This window comes from Trematomus bernacchii, unplaced genomic scaffold (genome assembly GCF_902827165.1).
Source record: "Trematomus bernacchii unplaced genomic scaffold, fTreBer1.1, whole genome shotgun sequence".
NCBI lineage: Eukaryota > Metazoa > Chordata > Actinopteri > Perciformes > Nototheniidae > Trematomus > Trematomus bernacchii.
In genome coordinates, this window is record NW_022987900.1 from 25,114 (window position 1) to 47,500 (window position 22,387).

Below are 22,387 nucleotides of genomic sequence, written 5' to 3' on the forward strand. Positions count from 1 at the left end.
AATGTACTTAGTTACTTCCAAGCTCTGTATATATATACAACTAAAGACTGTGTATATATAAAGTATATGTATATATATATATATATATATATATAAAACTAAAGAGTGTATATATAAAGTTGATGTATATATATATATAAAACTATAAAGTAGCCTATATGTATATATATCAAACTAAAGAGTGTATAAAGGGTAGAAAGGGAAAGGGGGTGTCTGGTTTCTCCTCAGGTGGGCGGGGTCAGTGATGAAGAGGAGGGGCGGTGATGAAGAGGAGGACCGGGTCTGTCGCAACGTTTTCTTCTCTTTGTTTCACTGGAAAGTTCCTGATGAACAAACCGAGCGGACCCTGGACTAAAAGACCCGGGTCAGAGCCGCTAATACCGGACTGCAGGGGGATTTAACCCGGACTAAACCCGGATTTAACCCGGATTAAAAACGGATTAAAAACGGATTAAAAACGGATTAGAGGCGGTGGAGCAGCGGCATTTAGTTTGGGGTCCAGCTGAGTGTGTGAGAGAGTGTGTGTGTCTGTGTCTGTGTGTGTGTGTGTGTGTGTGTGTGTGTGTGTGTGTGTGTGTGTGTGTGTGTGTGTGTGTGTGTGTGTGTGTGTGTGTGTGTGTGTGTGTGGAGTTTGGATCGGAACATGGGCTGGTAGTTTCGGGGGGGGGCTGATGGACCCTCGCGCCTCTCTCTGATCTCATGATGCGCGCAATGGACTGCGCGCGCCCGCTGCTGCTGCTGCTGCTCGCGCTGTGGACCTGCGCGGACGCACGGAGCGCGATCCCGCAGCGCGCGTCCTACAGCCTGTACTCCGGAGGGCACGCGCAGGGAGCTCGCGCCGCCAGCAGACACAGGTAGGCTGCACGCGCATGGAAAGTATTTTCATCTTTTAACCAGAGGAGGAACCAGTAATCAGATCCTGTACTGGAGGAAAAGTAAAAAATACTCATCATTTCAGAATAATATATATGATATGTTTCAGGGACGTGCACAGACATTTGGAGGGGCTATTGCTCTAAACTGGAAAAAGCCCCCCCCCACCGATAAAAAACACAAGACCTTTTGAAAATTGTAACTTGTTTTTAATGTAAAAGAAACCAAACGATTATTACATCAACTAAATTGAACAGTAATTCACATCTCATAACAAAATAAGCTAAGGCGACTACTTGCATTCGGTGACTTGATTTTAAAAATGAAACCCAGGGACATTTTTTGTTTTGCGGTCCATATCTCATCAAATATATCTAATGTTAGTAACTATTAAAGACACAATGGGGACAATTCTGTTCTAATGTAGTTTGACCTTTGTAACTGCTGTGAAGACATACATACTGATAAAATAGGGCCTCTAACTAATTACCTTAAATAAACTCACTAATTAATTAAACCAGTTCAATACGCATTATTCTTATTCTTATCATTCTTTATGAGCGCAGTAACGGTAAGGTATCTAATTACTTATTTATTTAGTATTCCATAACTTAATAACAGAGATGGTCAAACTAAAGTGGTAGAGATGGCAGAAATCCTACAATGAAGCGGGACAGTGAACTGTTCACCCGTGAGAGGGCGATCAAGTAGCAAGTAGGCTATATTTAGGTGTTTTTTAGTAAATAACCGAAGGTATCAAGAGGAAGTAAAGTCCCCTGGTTTGTCCCTTATACCCTAACTGCCATGATGAGACAACTCAAAATTAAGTTTCCAAAATCCGACACTGAGGTGGTCTTAACGCACCGGCAGATGACAGCGCTGACAAAGTGTGTTTCGCGCAGCGAGACGCTACAATACTAAGTGTGGGCTTATCATGTTGATTCGGCCACAACAGAAAAAAGAAAAACAAACTCTCGCTCTCTCCAGAGGGGCAGGTCAGCCAAAAAGGCCAAACGGGCCGTTGCCCGGGCAACATTAGCCCGTACCTGTGCACGTCCCTGATATGTTTGATAATGATTGATCATGAAAGTGTTCTCAAAGCTGGTAAAGGTGCAGCTAGTTTGAATGACTTTGTATACTGCAGGGTAGCTTGTGGATTTACTCCAGGTGGAACTAAAGTCTGATTTAACACTTGATTATATTTCACATCATTCATCCACATCTGTGAAGTAACTAAAGGTATTAAATACATGTAGTGGAGTACAAGTACACCATGTACCTCTGAACTGTAGTGGAGTAGAAGTACACAGTAGCATAACATGGAAATACTCAAGTAAAGTACCTCTAAACTGAATTTAAAGGTCCCATGTCATGGCCATTTCTACTGATCATAATTCCATTGTTGAGGTCTACTAGAATAGATTTATATTGTGCAATGTTCCAAACTCACATTGGTTTCTCATACAGCATCTCTGTATACAGTAGTATGTGTATTCACTCTCTGTCCTACACGGCTTGTTGGAGCTCCTCTACCCATGAGCCCCCTCCCTATGAGCCCACTGTGCTCTGATGTGTGATTATGTGTTACAATGGCGTTTGTTAGCAACCAGAAAATGACACCAGTAATGACAAACAGAGGAGAATGCTGCGTGGGGTCTGGGTGCCGTGTTGGCGGGACGTTGCGGGGCTCGCTGCTGCGAGGAGGGGACAGTGTGAGCTGGATTACTGCTGTTGTTTCCTGGTTGCTGCGTGGGGTCTGCGAGACAGCGAGACACCGCAGAGCTCAGCCTGAGCTCACACACACTCACAGCCTGAGCTCCGAGTGTGTGTGTGTGCGGAGATCCACGGAGCCGTGGCTGAGAAAAGATAAGGCTGAGTGAGTGTGTGTGTGTGTGTGAGGGAGCCGTTACGTTACTATGACCGCTACGTCACTATGACCGCTACGTCACTAGCGCTACGTCAATATGACCGTTACGTCCACTACGTCACTATGACCGCTACGTCACTATGACCGCTACATCACTATGACCGCTACGTCACTATGTCACTAGTTACGTCACTGTGACCGTTACGTCACTATGACCGCTACGTCACTATGTCACTAGTTACGTCACTGTGACCGCTACGTCACTATGACCGCTACGTCACTATGACCGCTACGTCACTAGCGCTACGTCAATATGACCGTTACGTCCACTATGTCACTATGACCGCTACGTCACTATGACCGCTACGTCACTATGACCGTTACGTCACTATGTCACTAGTTACGTCACTGTGACCGCTACGTCACTATGACCGCTACGTCACTATGACCGCTACGTCACTATGTCACTAGTTACGTCACTGTGACCGTTACGTCACTATGACCGCTACGTCACTATGACCGCTACCTCACTAGCGCTACGTCAATATGACCGTTACGTCTGCTGCGTCACTATGACCACTACGTCACTATGACCGGGCATTACGTCACTATGACCGCTACGTCACTATGACCGTTACGTCACTACGTCACTAGTTACGTCACTGTGACCGTTACGTCACTATGACCGCTACGTCACTATGACCGCTACGTCACTATGACCGCTACGTCACTATGACCGTTACGTCACTATGACCGCTACGTCACTAGTTACGTCACTACGTCACTAGTGACGTCACTACGTCACTAGTTACGTCACTGTGACCGTTACGTCACTATGACCGCTACGTCACTATGACCGCTACGTCACTATGACCGCTACGTCACTATGACCGTTACGTCACTACGTCACTAGTTACGTCACTATGACCGCTACGTCACTATGACCGCTACGTCACTATGACCGTTACGTCACTACGTCACTAGTTACGTCACTGTGACCGTTACGTCACTATGACCGCTACGTCACTATGACCGGGCGTTACGTCACTATGACCGCTACGTCACTATGACCGTTACGTCACTACGTCACTAGTTACGTCACTGTGACCGTTACGTCACTATGACCGCTACGTCACTATGACCGTTACGTCACTAGTTACGTCACTGTGACCGTTACGTCACTATGACCGCTACGTCACTATGACCGGGCGTTACGTCACTATGACCGCTACGTCACTATGACCGTTACGTCACTACGTCACTAGTTACGTCACTACGTCACTAGTTACGTCACTATGACCGCTACGTCACTATGACCGCTACGTCACTATGACTGTTACGTCACTACGTCACTAGTTACGTCACTACGTCACTAGTTACGTCACTACGTCACTAGTTACGTCACTGTGACCGTTACGTCACTATGACCGCTACGTCACTATGACCGCTACGTCACTATGACCGTTACGTCACTACGTCATGAGTTACGTCACTATGACCGCTACGTCACTATGACCGCTACGTCACTATGACCGTTACGTCCGTTACGTCACTATGACCGCTACGTCACTATGACCGCTACGTCACTATGACCGTTACGTCACTATGACGCAAACTAAGGCCCGCGGGCCATATACGGCCCGTTGGGCTTTTGAATCCGGCCTGCCGAATATTGGTACAAAATTGTCCAAATTATAGTAAAGATCGCATTCATTTTGCCTTTTTCCTGCAATACCCGGCATTTCAGTTGATCCCACTAGATGGCGCACTCTAGACACATTGACCTTTGCTGGAGTCTGGTCTATTCTCTCAGCTGGCCCCACTCGGCAACCCGGATAGATCCAAATACGTCACGCTTACATTGGAGGGGGTCGAGATTAACCTGAGCAATTACAGTTAAGGCGAGTACGGCGAGTACAAGTTGTAACTGAGTAGCGCTGAGCAAAGTGTCTAGAACGCAAACACACACTTATAAAAAACACTTATATAAAGTCAGGCAACACTAACCAGGCTGAGTGTGATTCTGTTTATTTGACCTTACTTTAATGACCATCCGTTCGCTGTTATTGACCATTGTGAAGAGGCAGACGTTTTCCTGTTGTTTTGTATTATTGCAGCCATCGGATCAATACATGGGCTACATGTGGCCATCACAAGTAAGAGGAAGAGCAGCACTGCAGCGGGCAGTAATCTGAAGCACACATTAATAAACAATAGGCGCGTTCACACCGCAGTACTTTCCCCACAAAGGTTCATCAGAACTTAGTTCATGAGAACTCTTTGGTTCTCATAAACTAAGTACAGATCACGTTCACACCGGAATAAGTCCCTGAGGGAGGATTAGGCAAATGAAGCCGCTGACGTCACTTCTTCTTCTTCTGCTTTGGGTTTACTGGCAGGCCGCAAACCACTTCACGGCGTATACTGCCACCCGGAGTCCCCGGCAGGAAGTCCCCGGAGTTGGGGAAGGCTTCAGTAGAAGCTGCTGGGACTCCCAGCAGCTTCTACTGAAGCCTTCAGAGTAAATCGCCAGAACGCCGACACCTCCTCATCTCCACCGCTCCCATGTTTTATTTTGTGTTGTCATAAGTTAGTCTCTCTGCGTTTCTGCGCTGGGCTAATGCTAATGCTAATAATGCTAATGCGAGGATAATAAAATGGCGGCTTCACAAAACTTTTTGGGAGTTGTACGGGGCGTGGTTTGCAATCCGCCCAGCCAATCAGACATAGGAACCTTTTTCTCCCACGAAAGTACCTGCTCTCTAGCAGGGACGGAAAAGGGGGTAAAAAGGTTCTGATGAACTCATTTTAGTTCCGGCTCTTTTTGGTGTGAACGCGACATTTCGGAACTATATCGGAACTAAAGTGGGAAAAGTACTGCGGTGTGAACGCGGCTATTGCACCACGGCACTCTGGAGAAAGGTATAAGGTTGGAGAAGTAGTTAGGGTTACTCTGGCTTCGTATGATTAAAAACTACCCGACGCAGTCCTCTATTGATGATGTTGTGAGCGGTGTTGCGGAGAAAATCAGTGACGTAAAACGCTGTGTGGGTCATAAGAAGGCACGTAAACGGTTACGTCATGACGCAAACGATGACGCAATAGGCGCGTTCACACCGGAGTACTTTTCCCACAATAGTTCATCAGAACTACGATATATTTGCGTTCACACCAAAAAGCCCCAGGAACTAAAGTAGTTCAAATTAGTTCGTCTGACCCGCTTTTCAGTCCCTGCTAGAGAGCAGGGACTGTAGTGGGAGAAAATAGTTCATACGTCTGATTGGCTGTGCGGAATGCAAACCACGCCCGTTTAACTCTGAATTTTTTTTTGGAGCGGCCATTGTATTTGCTGGCATTATTAGCCCAGCGCACCAACGAGAGTACTTTTGTGAAAGCAGTTATTATGGCAACAATAAGAATAGGAAAATCATCGGAGCGGTGGAGTGATGAGGATGTGTCGGCACGTCTGGCGATTTACTCGGAGGATGGGTTCCAGCAGCTTCTACTGAAGGCAGTTTCCAACTGCAACATGTAATAGCGTTGTTCGGTAAAGTTAGCCGACATGGGAATCTTCCACAGCGCACACTCATGGGACAAAATAAAGAAACTAAAGCAGGACTACAAACAAATAAAAGACCACAATATCAGCCTGCTACTGGCCCGGCCCGTCTGTCACATTTTAAAACTCATAGTGGCCCCCGAGCCAAAACGTTTGCCCACCCCTGATATAGAATAACACAATGGGAGTAAAATAATCAAACACTAATTAAAAAGAAGATCAAAATACTTTCTCTCGACTCCATGATGGTGTCGGCGCTACAGGATGACTTCCTAATGTTCAGAAAGCACAGTACGCCTCCATGATCTCACAGTAGTCCGCTGTGCAGACAACTCTAGTTACCCCACGTCAGACGCACTTTTATGACATCATAAACACGGAGGATAGTGTCAGTGAGTCCTGATGAATCCTATCATTGTTCATGAATATATAATAATAACATCACAATATACCCCTGACGTTTGTCAGAGGTGAAGGGTTACTGAGTCCTGATGTAGTACAGTCCTACCACAGTGTGTATGTCACACACTGTGGTAGGACTGTACTACATCAGGAGATAAACACACACACACACACACACAACACACACACACACACACACACACACACACACACACACTGTCTAGCACTAGAGCAGCAAATTGAAACACCCAAATGACTCATTTCCTGTTAAAACAGTGACATCATGTGTGTGTGTGTGTGTGTGTGTGTGTGTGTGTGTGTGTGTGTGTGTGTGTGTGTGTGTGTGTGTGTGTGTGTGTGTGTGTGTGTGTGTGTGTGTGTGTGAAAATGTTTGATTTTCTGCAGTTTGAAGAGTAAATCTGTTAGAAAATCCTTGAACACATTGATGTTCTCCTGCTCTCTGATTGGCTGATGGTGTGTTGGATTCAAACACCTCAATGAAAGAAATGAGTTCCAGAAGCTTCCAGAAAAAACAAACTCTATTTACTTTACATGGCCGACCCCATGACGGTGGGACATGTAAACGTGTGTAAATTAAACTTGTTTTATATACATTTCATTTAGTAGATAAGATATAATACCATAACTGAAATGTGCTTCCAGTCCCCGCAGCGTTCAGGCCGCAGATGTTTTTAATCATGAAACTCTATTCATATTTACTGAACACACACTTCAAGACTGTGTGTTTCATTTGTTATTGTGTAAAAAAGTGATTACAGGAAGACTCGTGCAGACGTAAAACCCAGAAGAGCTCAAACAGTGAGACAAAATGAAACATGTGGCAGGAAGTGCTCTTTCAAAATAAAAGCCTCTCGACAGACTCTAGTGAATCACAGAGTTTACACATTTCATATTTTTAAAGACACAGTTTGTTCTGAAATATCTGAAGCATCATCTGATTCTGGAAACATCTGGAAAACATCTGCACACGCTCAGTCTGACCTTAGCCCACCCCGACACATGGCTGTGTGTGTGTGTGTGTGTGTATGTGTGTGTTGTACTTTCACAGGCATCTTCTTCATCCTCTCCTTGCCCTCTAAGTGTATCACAGAACTGCCCTCAGGAGACCTGTGAGTGTTTATGAAGCTGCAACACTACCCAGACACCTGATGGTGTGTGTGTGTGTGTGTGTGTGTGTGTGTGTGTGTGTGTGTGTGTGTGTGTGTGTGTGTGTGTGTGTGTGTGTGTGTGTGTGTGTGTGTGTGTGTGTGTGTGTGTGTGTGTGTGTGTGTGTGTGTGTGTGTGTGTGTAACAGGAACTGGTGTGCGTTCGTGGTGACAAAGACGGTGAGCTGTGTGGTGGAGGACGGAGTGGAGACCTACGTGAAGCCAGAGTATCATCCCTGTGGGTGGGGGGGGCAGTGCAGCAGGGCAGTGCTGTGAGTACACACACACACACACACACACACACACACACACACACACACACACACACACACACACACACACACACACACACACATAGATCCAGCATGTCTTCCCTCTTTGTAGGTACCGGACCTTCATGAGGCCGCGGTACAAAGTCGCCTACAAGATGGCCACGGCGCTGGAGTGGAAGTGTTGCCATGGTTACAGCGGGTTGGACTGTGGCGAGGGTCCGGGATCAGGACCGTCACCGGGCGGGGGGGCGGGATCTACATCCAGACCCACTGGAGGACAAGCTGGTGAGGGGATCACATTCGTCTAATGATTATCCATGTTTGTTTGTAGTATTGAATTAAAGGTCTCCTATCATGAACATACGTGTCCCCGGAGAGTCAGGAAACAAAACCCTCTCTCTTTGAACGACGTGTTCTGGAAGTAATATGGTTTGTGTTTACATTAGCATCGCTAACACTCAGAGCTAACCTATACTGGAGAGATTTTTGATCATAACATCTGGTAGTGGATTACTTAAAACTTTGAGAAAACACATTTTCGGGTTCCCTTTGTGTCCCCCAAGCTTACTTCAAAGATTTTAAATGAAAAGAAACTACAAAATGTATTTTAAAGCACTGAATTAAAGGAACAGGGTGTTTTGCATTACAATGTAAAAATAAATATATATATTTAGTTTTAGTTTTATAATAATTAGTTGTCTTTGTAGTATAGTAAAGCTCACTGCTTGCCTTGCCATGCTCAAAAAGGGGCGGGGCCATCAGCTCTAAGGGGGCGGGGCCAGCAGCCACAGTCACAAAATCAGCGTTTCTCTAACAGGCTGAAACAGAGGGATATGAGGGATTTCTAAAATGCATGATCTGTTTGGTATTTTAAGCAAAACACATCATAGACGTGTTTTTTATATATTTGTATATATCTGAGACCCAAAATATATGCCTAAAAATAGCATGATGATTAAAATAACAGAAAGCAGAAACACATCAGTAAGCGTCGGGTATCAGCAGCCCCTTAATGATCTACTTCCTGTTCTCTCAGGTCGGGTAGAAGATGAGAGGATGAGACAGCTCGAGGAGAAGATCCAGAGTCTGAACAAAAACCTGCAGGACCTCCAGGCCAGCCTAAACACCGGAGGAGGTCCTTCTTCAGGAGGTTCTTCTTCAGGAGGTTCTTCTTCAGGAGGTTCCTCTTCAGGAGGTTCCTCTTCAGGAGGTTCTTCTTCAGGCGGGAGGAACCCGGCGGACGCCGCTCAGCCGGAGATTAAAGAGACCATCCACAGCATCCAGACCAAACTGGACCAGCTGGACAACCGCACACAGGCGAGTCAGCAAGGCTCTTTATATTGGAAGCCATCACTGATTTAATACGATACGACAATACGATAAACTGTATTACAGCTAATGAAACAAAGACAGATCCACTTAATGTAGCTCAATATTTAAAGAGGTCCTGCAGACCAGGAGGAGCAGAGATGGTACTGTACTGGATCTGGTCTAAAGTGTGTTTGCTCCAACAGGCTCATGATAAAACGCTGGTCAGCATCAACAACCACCTGGTGAACGGGAAGGGAGACGAGCTGGAGGCAGGTCCGTCCGGAGGGGGTCTGAGCGGGTGGAAGATGGACTCCCTGAAAGCAGAGATCCTCCAGGAGCTGGAGAGGAGGGTTTCGCTGTCCTGCTCCTCCTGTCAGGTATCAGTCCTCCGTTAAGGAGCCATCCATCCAGTACCAATGAAACATTCAAATCAAACCATGAACCCTGTTTTTCAGGCCGGTGTGGAAGATCTGCGCCGACAGCAGAGGGAGGGCCGCGAGCGCATCGCAGCTCTGGAGAAGAAGCTCAGTGACACGGACTCTCGGTACCGCCAGAACCTGGACGGGCTGCAACGCGAAGTGGTGCGACTGCGGGGGTGCTGCGACACCATGAACCACCTCCGAGACCGGGTCTCTGACGCTGAGCGGAAGATCAGTTCGGCCTCCGAGAACCTGGACCTTCTACAGACTAGGCTGGACAAGGACCTCAGCGGGGGGGGAGGCAACACTGTGGACGGCGGCAGCAGAGGATCAGGGGGCGGTGGGGGATCAGGGGTTGGGGACCGGGGGGGTAGTTGTGATGGAGGGTCGACTGGACCACCGGCTGAAGGACCTGGAGCGGCGGGTCAACAGCACCGTGCAGAGGACTGATATCCTGGACAACCACCTGAGCGTGTTCCTTGACCGGTTTGATGACCAGGCCTTCAGGGTCTCAGACGTGGAGCTGGATGTGGGGCTGCTGAAGGACCAGCTGAGCCACCAAGACCAGAGGCTGAGGAACCTGGAGAACATAATGAACACCACGACCCGGAGGCTGGAGGACTGCAGCTGTGGAGGATCAGAAGGTGGAGGAGGATCTAGAGGAGGAGGATCTACAGGAGGTGGATCCACAGGAGAAGGGGGATCTGAAGGAGGAGGGGGATCTAGAGGAGGTGGATCTACAGGAGGTGGATCCACAGGAGAAGGGGGATCTGAAGGAGGAGGGGGATCTAGAGGAGGTGAATCCACAGGAGGAGGATCCACAGGAGGAGGACTATCTGGGACAGGAGGTGGATCTACAGGAGGAGGATCCACAGGAGGAGGATCCACAGGAGGAGGATCCACAGGAGGAGGATCCACAGGAGGTGGGTCTACAGGAGGTGGATCTACAGGAGAAGGGGGATCTGAAGGAGGAGGGGGATCTAGAGGAGGTGAATCCACAGGAGGAGGACTATCTGGGACAGGAGGAGGATCCACAGGAGGAGGAAGGACCACAGAGAAGTCTTTGGAGTGGAGAGTCGTCGCCAACGAGGATCAGATCCGACACTTCAACACAGAACTCAAAGACCTGTCGGTGTCTGGAGACTCTCTGCAGAACAAGGTGAGGTCTGACCACGAGTCTGATGGTGATGGTGATGATGATGATGATGATGGTGATGGTGATGGTGATGATGGTGATGGTAATGGTGATGGTGATGATGGTGATGGTGATGGTGGTGGTGATGGTGATGGTGGTGATGGTGATGATGGTGATGGTGATGGTGATGGTGGTGGTGATGATGGTGGTGATGGTGATGGTGATGATGATGATGGTGGTGATGGTGGTGATGATGATGATGGTGGTGATGATGATGATGGTGATGATTGTGGTGGTGATGATGATGATGATGATGATGATGATGGTGGTGATGGTGGTGAGGATGATGATGGTCTATCAGTATGCTGTCGCTGCGATGATCATAAACGTTTTTTCCTCCTGAGGTTGTGGACCTGAGCCATGATGTTCATCAGATCAAGGCTCTGACCGGGGATCACGGTGAGAACTTCAACCGCATCGTGACGGAGGTGGAGATGCTGGGCCACGACTGCGTGCTGTGCGGGAAGGTGGAGGACGAGCTGCGACGACTGAAGAACCTCTCCCAGGATGCACTGGGGCTTATGCAGATCCACATCAACAGACTGCAGACCCGGCTGGACTCCGGCAGAGAAGGATGCTCCCAGATGTGTTCACAACTGGAGGACGATGTCCGCATGCTGTGGGACGACGTCAGGAGGTGCAGCTGTCCGGGTACGACCACAGGTCAGCCAATCACATGAGAGCTCTTTGAACCCCATCCCCAAAGTTACTCTTGCTTACCCGTTTACAAAGACGGTTTCAGAACCGAATACATCAAAATTCGTATTAATGTCCAAAAATAATGAAAACTCAGAACCCCCCTTATCATGTAGAGAGGTTTTACATAATTTATACCACGCTCAATCCCATATCGCAACGAATCAAAGAACGCTTGCATTGATCGGCTGTGAGGAAAACCAATAGAAGTTTTCAGAACTTGATACAAAGGGATGTAACTGTTGGTACTCGGTTATCTTCGGTTATTTCGGTGGCTATAGGGCTGCGTCTCAGGTCGACTATTTTCATTTCCTCGCTCGTCGGTCCTCGGTATAAGTTGATTTGTCTGCGCCATCTTGAGTAGCGTCCCATGGCTCTTATTTCTGCCGGAGGAGCGAGGAGCGATAATGGAGGAGCGATAATGGAGGAACCACCAGACCATCCTCCGGTGAAATCCTCAGCCACTCGCCCCGCCCCCTTACTGTGTATCGCTCACTGATTGGACGATGCAGCGCACTGATCTGATGCTTCTTGACATGAGAGCAGTTTCCCAGCGGAGTGAAGAAAACACATGAAACTCACGGGACTCACTCCTCAGTTCATACTGTGTTCTGTTTCAATGAATGCATCATTCAGTTACAAATATGTGATATATCTGAACAACAAAGTGGACAAAAATCATTTTATTCATTTATTGGAAACATTTTCGTGATCGCTTTTTCGTTTTACATTTTCATTTATTGTCATTTCCATTCAGTCAGTCATTAAGTGCTATTTAACATGTTAATGTGCTACATATCCACACAAACAGACAAAGTATGCAATCCAATGAATGTTAATCTAACTGGGTTTTGATAGATAACATATCTCTCTTTCTTCTCTGAGTTATTTTATTTCTATTGTGCACTCTAATCAATATTAATCCAACTATTGTTCGTTTATACATTTTAAGAATGGCGTTTATCTTTTTTGAGAATGAGTTCTTATTTAATGTATTTGGGTCTACAACAGATGATACAAATGTTTGTGTCAGTAAATGTGTACTAACAGAGGCCGGGGTGTTTGTGAAAACAACGGGGACAGAGCTGCTGTCAGACGATCAGCTGTGCAGCGTCATCACAAACGGACGTGGCTTCACGTGACGCTCCGGAGGAAAGGACGTCCCATTGCTCTTAAAACTCATTTCCCTGCTTCTCGTGGTTTCCTTGCGTCTCTCCATGCTTCCTGGTGGGAGGGACTAAACGCAGGGAAACCACGCAAGTGAGGGACGCAAGGATTCCATTTAATCGACCTGAGACGCAGCCTAGAAGACGTATTCAGGTGCTTTTAATATCTGTGAACATTTCTTCAAAATATGAGTTTATTGTCAAACTAAACTCCCAACAGGTGGTGGTTCTGGTGGTTCTGGTGGTTCCGGAGGTTCTGGAGGTTCTGGTGGCTCCATCAGACCCGGGTTGGGTGCTGAGAAGCCTTTAGATGGCCACAGTGTGATCGGAGGCTCGGTCAACAACAACCAGCTGAAGACGCTGCAGGCGGAGCTGTCGGAGGCCGTCCTGACCTTCCGCTCCATCAACGACTCCCTGAAGGGGCTCCAGCACACGGTGCAGAAGCACGGCAGCGTCCTCACAGACCTCGGTGAGTCTAGTGAAGCCCACTCTCTGCTGCTTCTCTGAACTCTAAACTCTAAATACTGCTATAGTTTGCTATATTTTTTATAATTTTTATAAAAAAATGTATTATAGTTTTTTTAATATAGTTCTCTATCTGCGTTTTTCATTTCTGTTTTACTTTTATGTATGCAACTTGACACCAAGTCAAATTCCTGGTACGTGTCAACCTACCTGGTGATACACCTGATTCTGATTCTCTGACAGGAAACACAAAGGACAAGATCATCTCTGAGCTGGACAAGATCCAGCAGGAGGTGAGGGAGCACATCGAGGAGAGCCAGGTCCGCCTGCAGGGGGTGGAGCAGGACGTCCGGCGGGTCGACAGCACCCTGCTGGTGGAGGTGGGTGACTGCAGGAGGTCCGGAGACGGGCTGGAGAAGAGGCTGTCCAAGCTGGAGGGCGTCTGCAGCCGGCTGGACGGCGTCTCCATGTCCATCCTCAACATCAAGGAAGGTGATGGTGCTTTATCTCAGCAGATCTTATTCATCCCTTAGCTGACACCCTTACCCTTTAACCTTTGACCCTTCTAAGTCCTAACCCCTGTGTTTTGACGTGTCGTCTCCCATGTGTTGACGTGTCGTGTCCTGTGTTTTGACGTGTCGTGTCCCGTGTTTTGACGTGTCGTGTCCCGTGTTTTGACGTGTCGTGTCCCATGTGTTGACGTGTCATGTCCCGTGTTTTGACGTGTCGTGTCCCGTGTTTTGACGTGTCGTGTCCCATGTTTTGACGTGTCGTGTCCCATGTTTTGACGTGTCGTGTCCCATGTTTTGACGTGTCGTGTCCCATGTTTTGTCGTGTCGTGTCCCATGTTTTGACGTGTCGTCTCCCATGTGTTGACGTGTCGTGTCCCATGTTTTGACGTGTCGTCTCCTATGTGTTGACGTGTCGTGTCCCATGTGTTGACGTGTCGTGTCCCATGTTTTGACGTGTCGTGTCCCATGTTTTGGCGTGTCGTGTCCCATGTTTTGACGTGTCGTGTCCTGTGTTTTGACGTGTCGTGTCCCGTGTTTTGACGTGTCGTGTCCCATGTGTTGACGTGTCGTGTCCCGTGTTTTGACGTGTCGTGTCCCGTGTTTTGACGTGTCGTGTCCCATGTGTTGACGTGACGTGTCCCATGTTTTGACGTGTCGTCTCCCATGTGTTGACGTGTCGTGTCCCATGTTTTGACGTGTCGTGTCCCATGTGTTGACGTGTCGTCTCCCATGTGTTGACGTGTCGTGTCCCATGTTTTGACGTGTCGTGTCCCATGTTTTGGCGTGTCGTGTCCCATGTTTTGACGTGTCGTCTCCCATGTGTTGACGTGTCGTGTCCCATGTTTTGGCGTGTCGCGTCCCATGTTTTGGCGTGTCGTGTCCCATGTTTTGGCGTGTCGTGTCCTGTGTCGTGTCCCATGTGTTGATGTGTCGTGTCCCATGTTTTGGCGTGTCGTGTCCCATGTTTTGACGTGTCGTCTCCCATGTGTTGACGTGTCGTGTCCCATGTTTTGACGTGTCGTGTCCCATGTGTTGACGTGTCGTGTCCCATGTTTTGACGTGTCGTGTCCCATGTTTTGACGTGTCGTCTCCCATGTGTTGACGTGTCGTGTCCCATGTTTTGACGTGTCGTGTCCCATGTTTTGACGTGTCGTGTCCCATGTTTTGACGTGTCGTCTCCCATGTGTTGACGTGTCATGTCCCATGTTTTGACGTGTCGTCTCCCATGTGTTGACGTGTCGTGTCCCATGTGTTGACGTGTCGTGTCCCATGTTTTGACGTGTCGTGTCCCATGTTTTGGCGTGTCGTGTCCCATGTTTTGACGTGTCGTCTCCCATGTGTTGACGTGTCGTGTCCCATGTTTTGGCGTGTCGTGTCCCATGTGTTGACGTGTCGTCTCACATGTGTTGAAGTGTCGTGTCCATGTTTTGGCGTGTCGTGTCCCATGTTTTGACGTGTCGTCTCCCATGTGTTGACGTGTCGTGTCCCATGTTTTGGCGTGTCGTGTCCCATGTGTTGACGTGTCGTGTCCCATGTTTTGACGTGTCGTCTCACATGTGTTGAAGTGTCGTGTCCCATGTTTTGACGTGTCGTGTCCCATGTTTTGACGTGTCGTGTCCCATGTGTTGACGTGTCGTGTCCCATGTTTTGGCGTGTCGTGTCCCATGTTTTGACGTGTAGTGTCCTGTGTTTTGGCGTGTCGTGTCCCATGTTTTGACGTGTCGTCTCCCATGTGTTGACGTGTCGTGTCCCATGTTTTGACGTGTCGTCTCCCATGTTTTGACATGTAGTCTCCCATGTGTTGACGTGTCGTCTCCCATGTGTTGACGTGTCATGTCCCATGTTTTGACGTGTAGTCTCCCATGTGTTGACGTGTCATGTCCCATGTGTTGACATGTAGTCTCCCATGTGTTGACGTGTCGTGTCCCATGTGTTGACGTGTCGTGTCCCATGTTTTGACGTGTCGTGTCCCATGTTTTGACGTGTCGTGTCCCATGTTTTGACGTGTCGTCTCCCATGTTTTGACGTGTCGTGTCCCATGTTTTGACGTGTCGTGTCCCATGTTTTGACGTGTCGTGTCCCATGTTTTGACGTGTTCTACCCCATGTATTGACGTGTTGTGTCCCGTGTATTGACATGGTGTGACCTGTGTTTTGACGTGTTGTGTCCTGTGTATTGACATGTTTTACCCCATGTATTGACGTGTTGTGTCCTGTGTTTTGATGTGTTGTGACCTGTGTTTTGACGTGTGTATTAACGTGTTGTGACCTGTGTTGTGACCTGTGTTGTGACCTGTGTTTTGACGTGTGTTTTGACGTGTTGTGACCTGTGTTTTGACGTGTTGTGACCTGTGTTTTGACGTGTTGTGACCTGTGTATTAACGTGTTGTGACCTGTGTATTAACGTGTTGTGACCTGTGTTTTGACGTGTTGTGACCTGTGTTTTGACGTGTTGTGACCTGTGTATTAACGTGTTGTGACCTGTGTATTAACGTGTTGTGACCTGTGTTTTGACGTGTTGTGACCTGTGTTTTGACCTGTGTTTTGACGTGTTGTTCCCCTTGTTTTGACGTGTTGTGTTCAGGTCTGAACCGACATGTCTCCAGCTTGTGGACGTGTGTTTCTGGTCTGAATGAGTCAGTGGTCCATCACGGAGGAATCTTGGACTACATTCAGAAGAACCAGGAGGATGTCTACAGCAGGATGAAGAACCTGAACTCGAGCGTGAACCAGGTCTTCAAGGAGATGCAGACCTCCTCGGAGCGAGACCTGAACAGTGAGTGTCTGTTTCTCCTCGTCTTTCTGTTTCTGTGCTTCTCTCTGTGGTTTACTGCAGCTGCTGAGCGTCCTGATGACTGTCCACCTTCAGTTACTGAAGGAACCGAGAGGAACATCTTAAAGAGGCCCTCCAATGAGACACCGTTTTTTAATCAACAGTTCATATCATCCACAGGCCTGCCAGGACCCCAAGGACCCCCAGGACCCTCCGGAGAGAGAGGCTTTAACGGGCTGCCGGGTCCCCGAGGGCCTCTGGGACCTCCAGGACGACCTGGAGAGACAGGGTCTCATGGTAGGCCAGATATGTTATAGAAATATACTTTATATGTCCTGTTTTTGGCAGGGTCTCTTTGTGTGCTAACATCATTAGCAACAGCAGTAACCATGGAAACAGAATAATCTGTAACCTTGATGTGTTTCCTGTTTGTTTGTTCAGGACGTCCCGGGGGTGACGCTCACGTTCCCAGACTGGCGTTCTCCGCTGCTCTTACGGTTCCCATGGAGCGAGCCGGAACCATCGTCTTTGATAAGACCTTTGTCAACGAAGGAGATTTCTACGACCCGAAGACAGGTAAACATGACTCGGCAGGTTCTGCTGCAGGTTCTCCTGCTGAACGCTATCACTGTTTCTCCACATACTGTAGTCTGACTTCGTACTGAAAAACTTCCTTGAGAGGAATACATCCTTCCAGTTTTCACTCAGTTGGGGCAGGACCACAGAATCTGGGTGGGATTATTTCCTCCAGCATTTATCCGAGCCCGTTTGATTCCATCTGTCACTTGTGGGGTTCTGAAATATCTTGTTATAACTTTCCATGTAAACTCTCTCCAGATGTTTGGTCACTAAGTGTGCTCCTTCACACACCTGCTCCAAGGTTTCAGGAATGATGGTTGTGCCTTTTTCAGTCCCCACTTGTTTTTTACATGTAAGGTAAGGCTCAAAACCCGAGGGCACCGAGCCTTCTCAGCAGCTGGCCCGAGGCTCTGGAACACTCTGCCCCTCCATGTGAGGTCGGCCCAGACCCTAGGGGGTTTTAAATCATCACTAAAAACACACTTCTTCTCTCTGGCCTTCTAGTCAGAGCGGAGCACGACTCCTGACTTTTCCTTGTGTTTTGTTTTATTTTTTATATATATCTGTTGTAATTTATTGTCTTTTATTGTGATTGTAGTAATGTGTTTTTATGTACAGCACTTTGGCTCGACCAAAAATCGCTTTTAAATGTGCTTTATAAATAAAACTTGAAGGTGTTGTTGGAGTCCATAGAAGAAAATATGATGTATAATTTGGAGATTATTTTCTTACTATTATGGATGGATTGTATCTCTTTGAGAAAAAGCTCAATTTGAGAGCGCTTTTTAACTTTTGTTAGAAACTTGTAAGTATCTATAAAAATCTGTTTGAGGAAGTTTGAATTCATAAGATTTAGATTCACCATTATGAAACAACTGTTGCCAATGTGTTCTGTGTGCTAACACCATTAACTATGTGTGTGTGCCCCCCCCCCAGGTGTGTTCACGGCCCCCGTAGACGGACACTACTTCTTCAGCGCCGTCCTGACGGGTTATAAGAACGAGAAGATCGAGGCGGTTCTGTCCAAGTCCAACTATGGCATGGCCCGGGTGGACTCGGGAGGCTACCAGCCCGAAGGCCTGGAGAACAACCCGGTGGCCGAGACCAGAACCCCCCCCGGGTCGCTGGCCGTGTTCAGCCTCATCCTGCCGCTGCAGAGCCAGGACACGGTGTGCGTGGACCTGGTGACGGGGAGGCTGGCCCACTCTGCGGAGCCGCTCACCATCTTCAGCGGCTCCCTGCTGTACGAGGACCGCTGATCCAGACCTCGATCCGGACCGCTGATCCGGACCTTTGATCCGGACCCCTGACCCGGACCTTTGATCCGGACCCCTGACCCGGACCTTTGATCCGGACCTTTGATCCGGACCCCTGACCCGGACCTTTGATCCGGACCTTTGATCCGGACCCCTGACCCGGACCTTTGATCCGGACCCCTGACCCAGATCTTTGATCCGGACCTTTGATGAACTTCTGATGATGATGAGGAGGGGGTGGGCGGAAAGATGGACGCTTGTCGCCATCCCCCCCCCATGCAGACAACTCTGTCTTTATAGAGACTTTATTAAGAGAAGAGCAGATGTTTTAAACAGAGCTGGGGTGGGGGGGGGATCTGATGAACTCTGTAGGATGATGATGAGGATGATGAGGAGGACTGGGAGCTGGACAGAAAGATGCCCCCCCCCAGACCACGCTGTCTTTATAAAGACTTTATAGAGGGAAAAGCAGCTCTGTATTCCTGACCCTGTAAACAAACACATTACAGTTTGAAGTTTTCTTCAACAGCATATACTCCAAGTATTACAAAGTACTGCAGTACCTGATGAAATGAGAAACCTGCAGCGATGTCACAGTTTTAAACTAAACACAGATATTTAATCTGACGGTAAGAACTGGTTATTATGAATGAAGTATTTTATCTCAGTTACTGAAGGACAGATATTTAAAGCACATGTACTTAAGAAACTTTATTCTGATACACGTCACTCTTTGTAAGATTAATATCTCACTGTCATTAAACACGAGTGAACCACGTCTGTTACATTCTTCTTCTTTCCCGCAGGTCTGGTGGTCAGCTTAATATTATTATATATATTATATATATATATATTATTTAATATGTACTTATAAAATGGACAAGTCAAAACAAGCAATCTGATTGGTTCTTAGCCGTGATATAATGAGCGTATATCACAGGTAGAATTGTAGTTACTTTTCACAAGTCAGTATCCCTCCGCGTCTGAGAAAAGCTACAACCGTTACAACTGTTACATTTAGTCCGTTACGAAACAAACTTACAAAGCATAAGATGGAAACATGTAAGGTATAATGGAGGAGTGGATTGAGGGGGGGGGGTCTCACTATGGAGGAGTGGATTGAGGGGGGGGGGGTCTCACTATGGAGGAGTGGATTGAGCAGTGCCTATCTCCAGAGAGCACCTAAAGGACGACCTGCAGAGCTACGTGAAGAGCAGGTAGACCAACTGGAAAGGTACCACCATTCAAAAGCTTTCTGATGCGGGTCTTGAAGCAAAGCAGAGAAATGATGAGCGTTAGTGGCCTCAGGTGAGAAAGCTCTCTCCAGAGCTACTGGAAGCCCAATCTCAGGGACCGGAGAAAGTGGAGCAATATTCTCTCCACGCCAAAGAACAGCCTAGAACAACCTCCGCCTATACAAGTAACCACGTAAGCCATGCTGCTGATGCTGGACAGGTTTTCAGTGGGTGCACAATAAACAGCAACATACAGATGAATGTAAATAAATAGCCAAATAATGGATCAACGCTCTCTGTCTAATATGTTCGCTACCTGTTAGTGTTGTTGCATAGCAACCACCTCGCAGAAGGCAATGGAGGGACTATTTTATTTTGAACATCATTATTTACTAATAATAACTATTTAAATTAGAGTGTGTATTCTTCTTTCATATTGCCACACTTGGTAACCGTTTTATAAAAGCAATAGCTCACTTCAGGCCATGATATATGGTCATTATATCACAGCTAAGGGACGTGGTTCGGCCCGACGCGTGGGCCGAACCACGTCCCTTAGCTGTGATATAATGACCATATACCACGGCCTGTCGTGGGCTATTGCTTAAATATCCAGCCCCCAGACACAGATCCAGACACAGGTCCAGACACAGGTCCAGACACAGGTCCAGACACAGGTCCAGACACAGGTCCAGACACAGATCCAGACACAGGTCCAGACACAGATCCAGACACAGGTCCAGACACAGATCCAGACACAGGTCCAGACACAGGTCCAGACACAGGTCCAGACACAGATCCAGACACAGGTCCAGACACAGGTCCAGACACAGGTCCAGACACAGGTCCAGACACAGATCCAGACACAGATCCAGACACAGGTCCAGACACAGGTCCAGACACAGGTCCAGACACAGGTCCAGACACAGGTCCAGACACAGATCCAGACACAGATCCAGACACAGGTCCAGACACAGGTCCAGACACAGGTCCAGACACAGGTCCAGACACAGATCCAGACACAGGTCCAGACACAGGTCCAGACACAGATCCAGACACAGATCCAGACACAGGTCCAGACACAGGTCCAGACACAGGTCCAGACACAGGTCCAGACACAGGTCCAGTCAACAGTCATCTGGAAACTCAGAGGAGTCATCAAACAGTTTAGTAACTCTTCTGAACGTCTTCAGTCCATCCGATCCGCTCGGGGGAGAAACAGAGTCCAGAGTACTGCAGTACAGGGTCTACCTTAAATATTTACTCACACAGCTGTCTCGCTCTCATCACAAACATTTAAACATCATCAGGATGTAAACAGTGTTCTGGTTTCAGGATTACAAAATAAAGACAGTGATTGAGTTTGTAAACAGGAAGGAACTTCATTTATTGATCATTAACAATCAGATTGTATATTTTCATAGATAAACACATCTCTTTAATAATCTGACGAGGAACATTCATTAGTATAGTGCAACGTGTTTTCATGGCTTCATTTGACACCTGACAGTGAGCCTGCAGACAAAGAGCAGGGACAAACCCCCCCCCAAACCATATTAACCCTGACAGTGAGCCTGCAGACAAAGAGCAGGGACAAACCCCCCCCCAAATCATATTAACCCTGACAGTGAGCCTGCAGACAAAGAGCAGGGACAAACCCCCCCAAACCATATTAACCCTGACAGTGAGCCTGCAGACAAAGAGCAGGGACAAACCCCCCCCCAAACCATATTAACCCTGACAGTGAGCCTGCAGACAAAGAGCAGGGACAAACCCCCCCCCCAAACCATATTAACCCTGACAGTGAGCCTGCAGACAAAGAGCAGGGACAAACCCCCCCCCAAACCATATTAACCCTGACAGTGAGCCTGCAGACAAAGAGCAGGGACAAACCCCCCCCAAACCATATGAACCCTGACAGTGAGCCTGCAGACATCATGTTTACATCTTCAGATTCAGTGTTTGTGATCGGGATGGTGTGTAAACAGGAAGTGATGTCTCGGTGTAAACAGGAAGTGATGTCACTGCTTGACTGGCAGGAAGCGCTGTGATTTCTGCCTCTTCATGCTGTGCTGCCGCTGCCTCACCTGAGCCTCGGAGATCACAGTCTGCAGCTTCTGTTACCGTGGCAACACACACACACACACACACACACACACACACACACACACACACACACACACACACACACACACACACACACACACACACACACACACACACACACACACACACACACACACACACACACACACACACACACACACACACACACACACACACACACACACACACACACACACACACACACACGTTATTGTGTACAGTATTACCAGTGTTATGAATGGTTATAGGTGTGTTGATGTTACCTGAGCGCTGTCAGAGTCTCTGAGCTGGAGACGCCTCACCGGCTGACTGTCTCTCTGAAACCCCCCCTTCTGATCCTGATAGACAGACAGGTGAGACACAGACAGGTGAGAGACAGACAGGTGAGAGACAGACAGGTGAGAGACAGACAGGTGAGAGACAGACAGGTGAGACACAGACAGGTGAGAGACAGACAGGTGAGAGACAGACAGGTGAGAGACAGACAGACAGACAGGTGAGAGACAGACAGACAGACAAGTGAGAGACAGACAGAC

General features: G+C 47.8%; 2 protein-coding genes across 2 annotated transcripts in view; one reads left to right on the plus strand and one right to left on the minus strand.

Moving 5' to 3' along the window:
- Window positions 1–289: 289 nt before the first annotated feature.
- On the plus strand, window positions 290–19,287 carry LOC117470117 (EMILIN-1-like). Its single transcript, XM_034114668.1, is given in 14 exon segments — window positions 290–854; window positions 8,017–8,139; window positions 8,252–8,424; window positions 9,176–9,456; window positions 9,654–9,827; window positions 9,906–10,237; window positions 10,239–11,028; window positions 11,409–11,727; window positions 13,147–13,395; window positions 13,635–13,883; window positions 16,487–16,678; window positions 16,856–16,972; window positions 17,117–17,251; window positions 18,191–19,287. Coding segments are annotated over 14 exon segments (3,612 nt in total). The 5' UTR covers window positions 290–699; the 3' UTR covers window positions 18,514–19,287.
- A 1,815-nt stretch (window positions 19,288–21,102) lies between these two features.
- Window positions 21,103–22,387, minus strand: part of LOC117470118 (vacuolar protein sorting-associated protein 13C-like) — a gene marked incomplete at its 5' end in the record, with an annotated part of 75,706 nt that continues 74,421 nt past the window's right edge. The window contains 2 exon segments of the mRNA XM_034114669.1: window positions 21,103–21,862; window positions 22,115–22,189. Of these exon segments, the coding sequence (XP_033970560.1) occupies window positions 21,767–21,862; window positions 22,115–22,189 (171 nt within the window).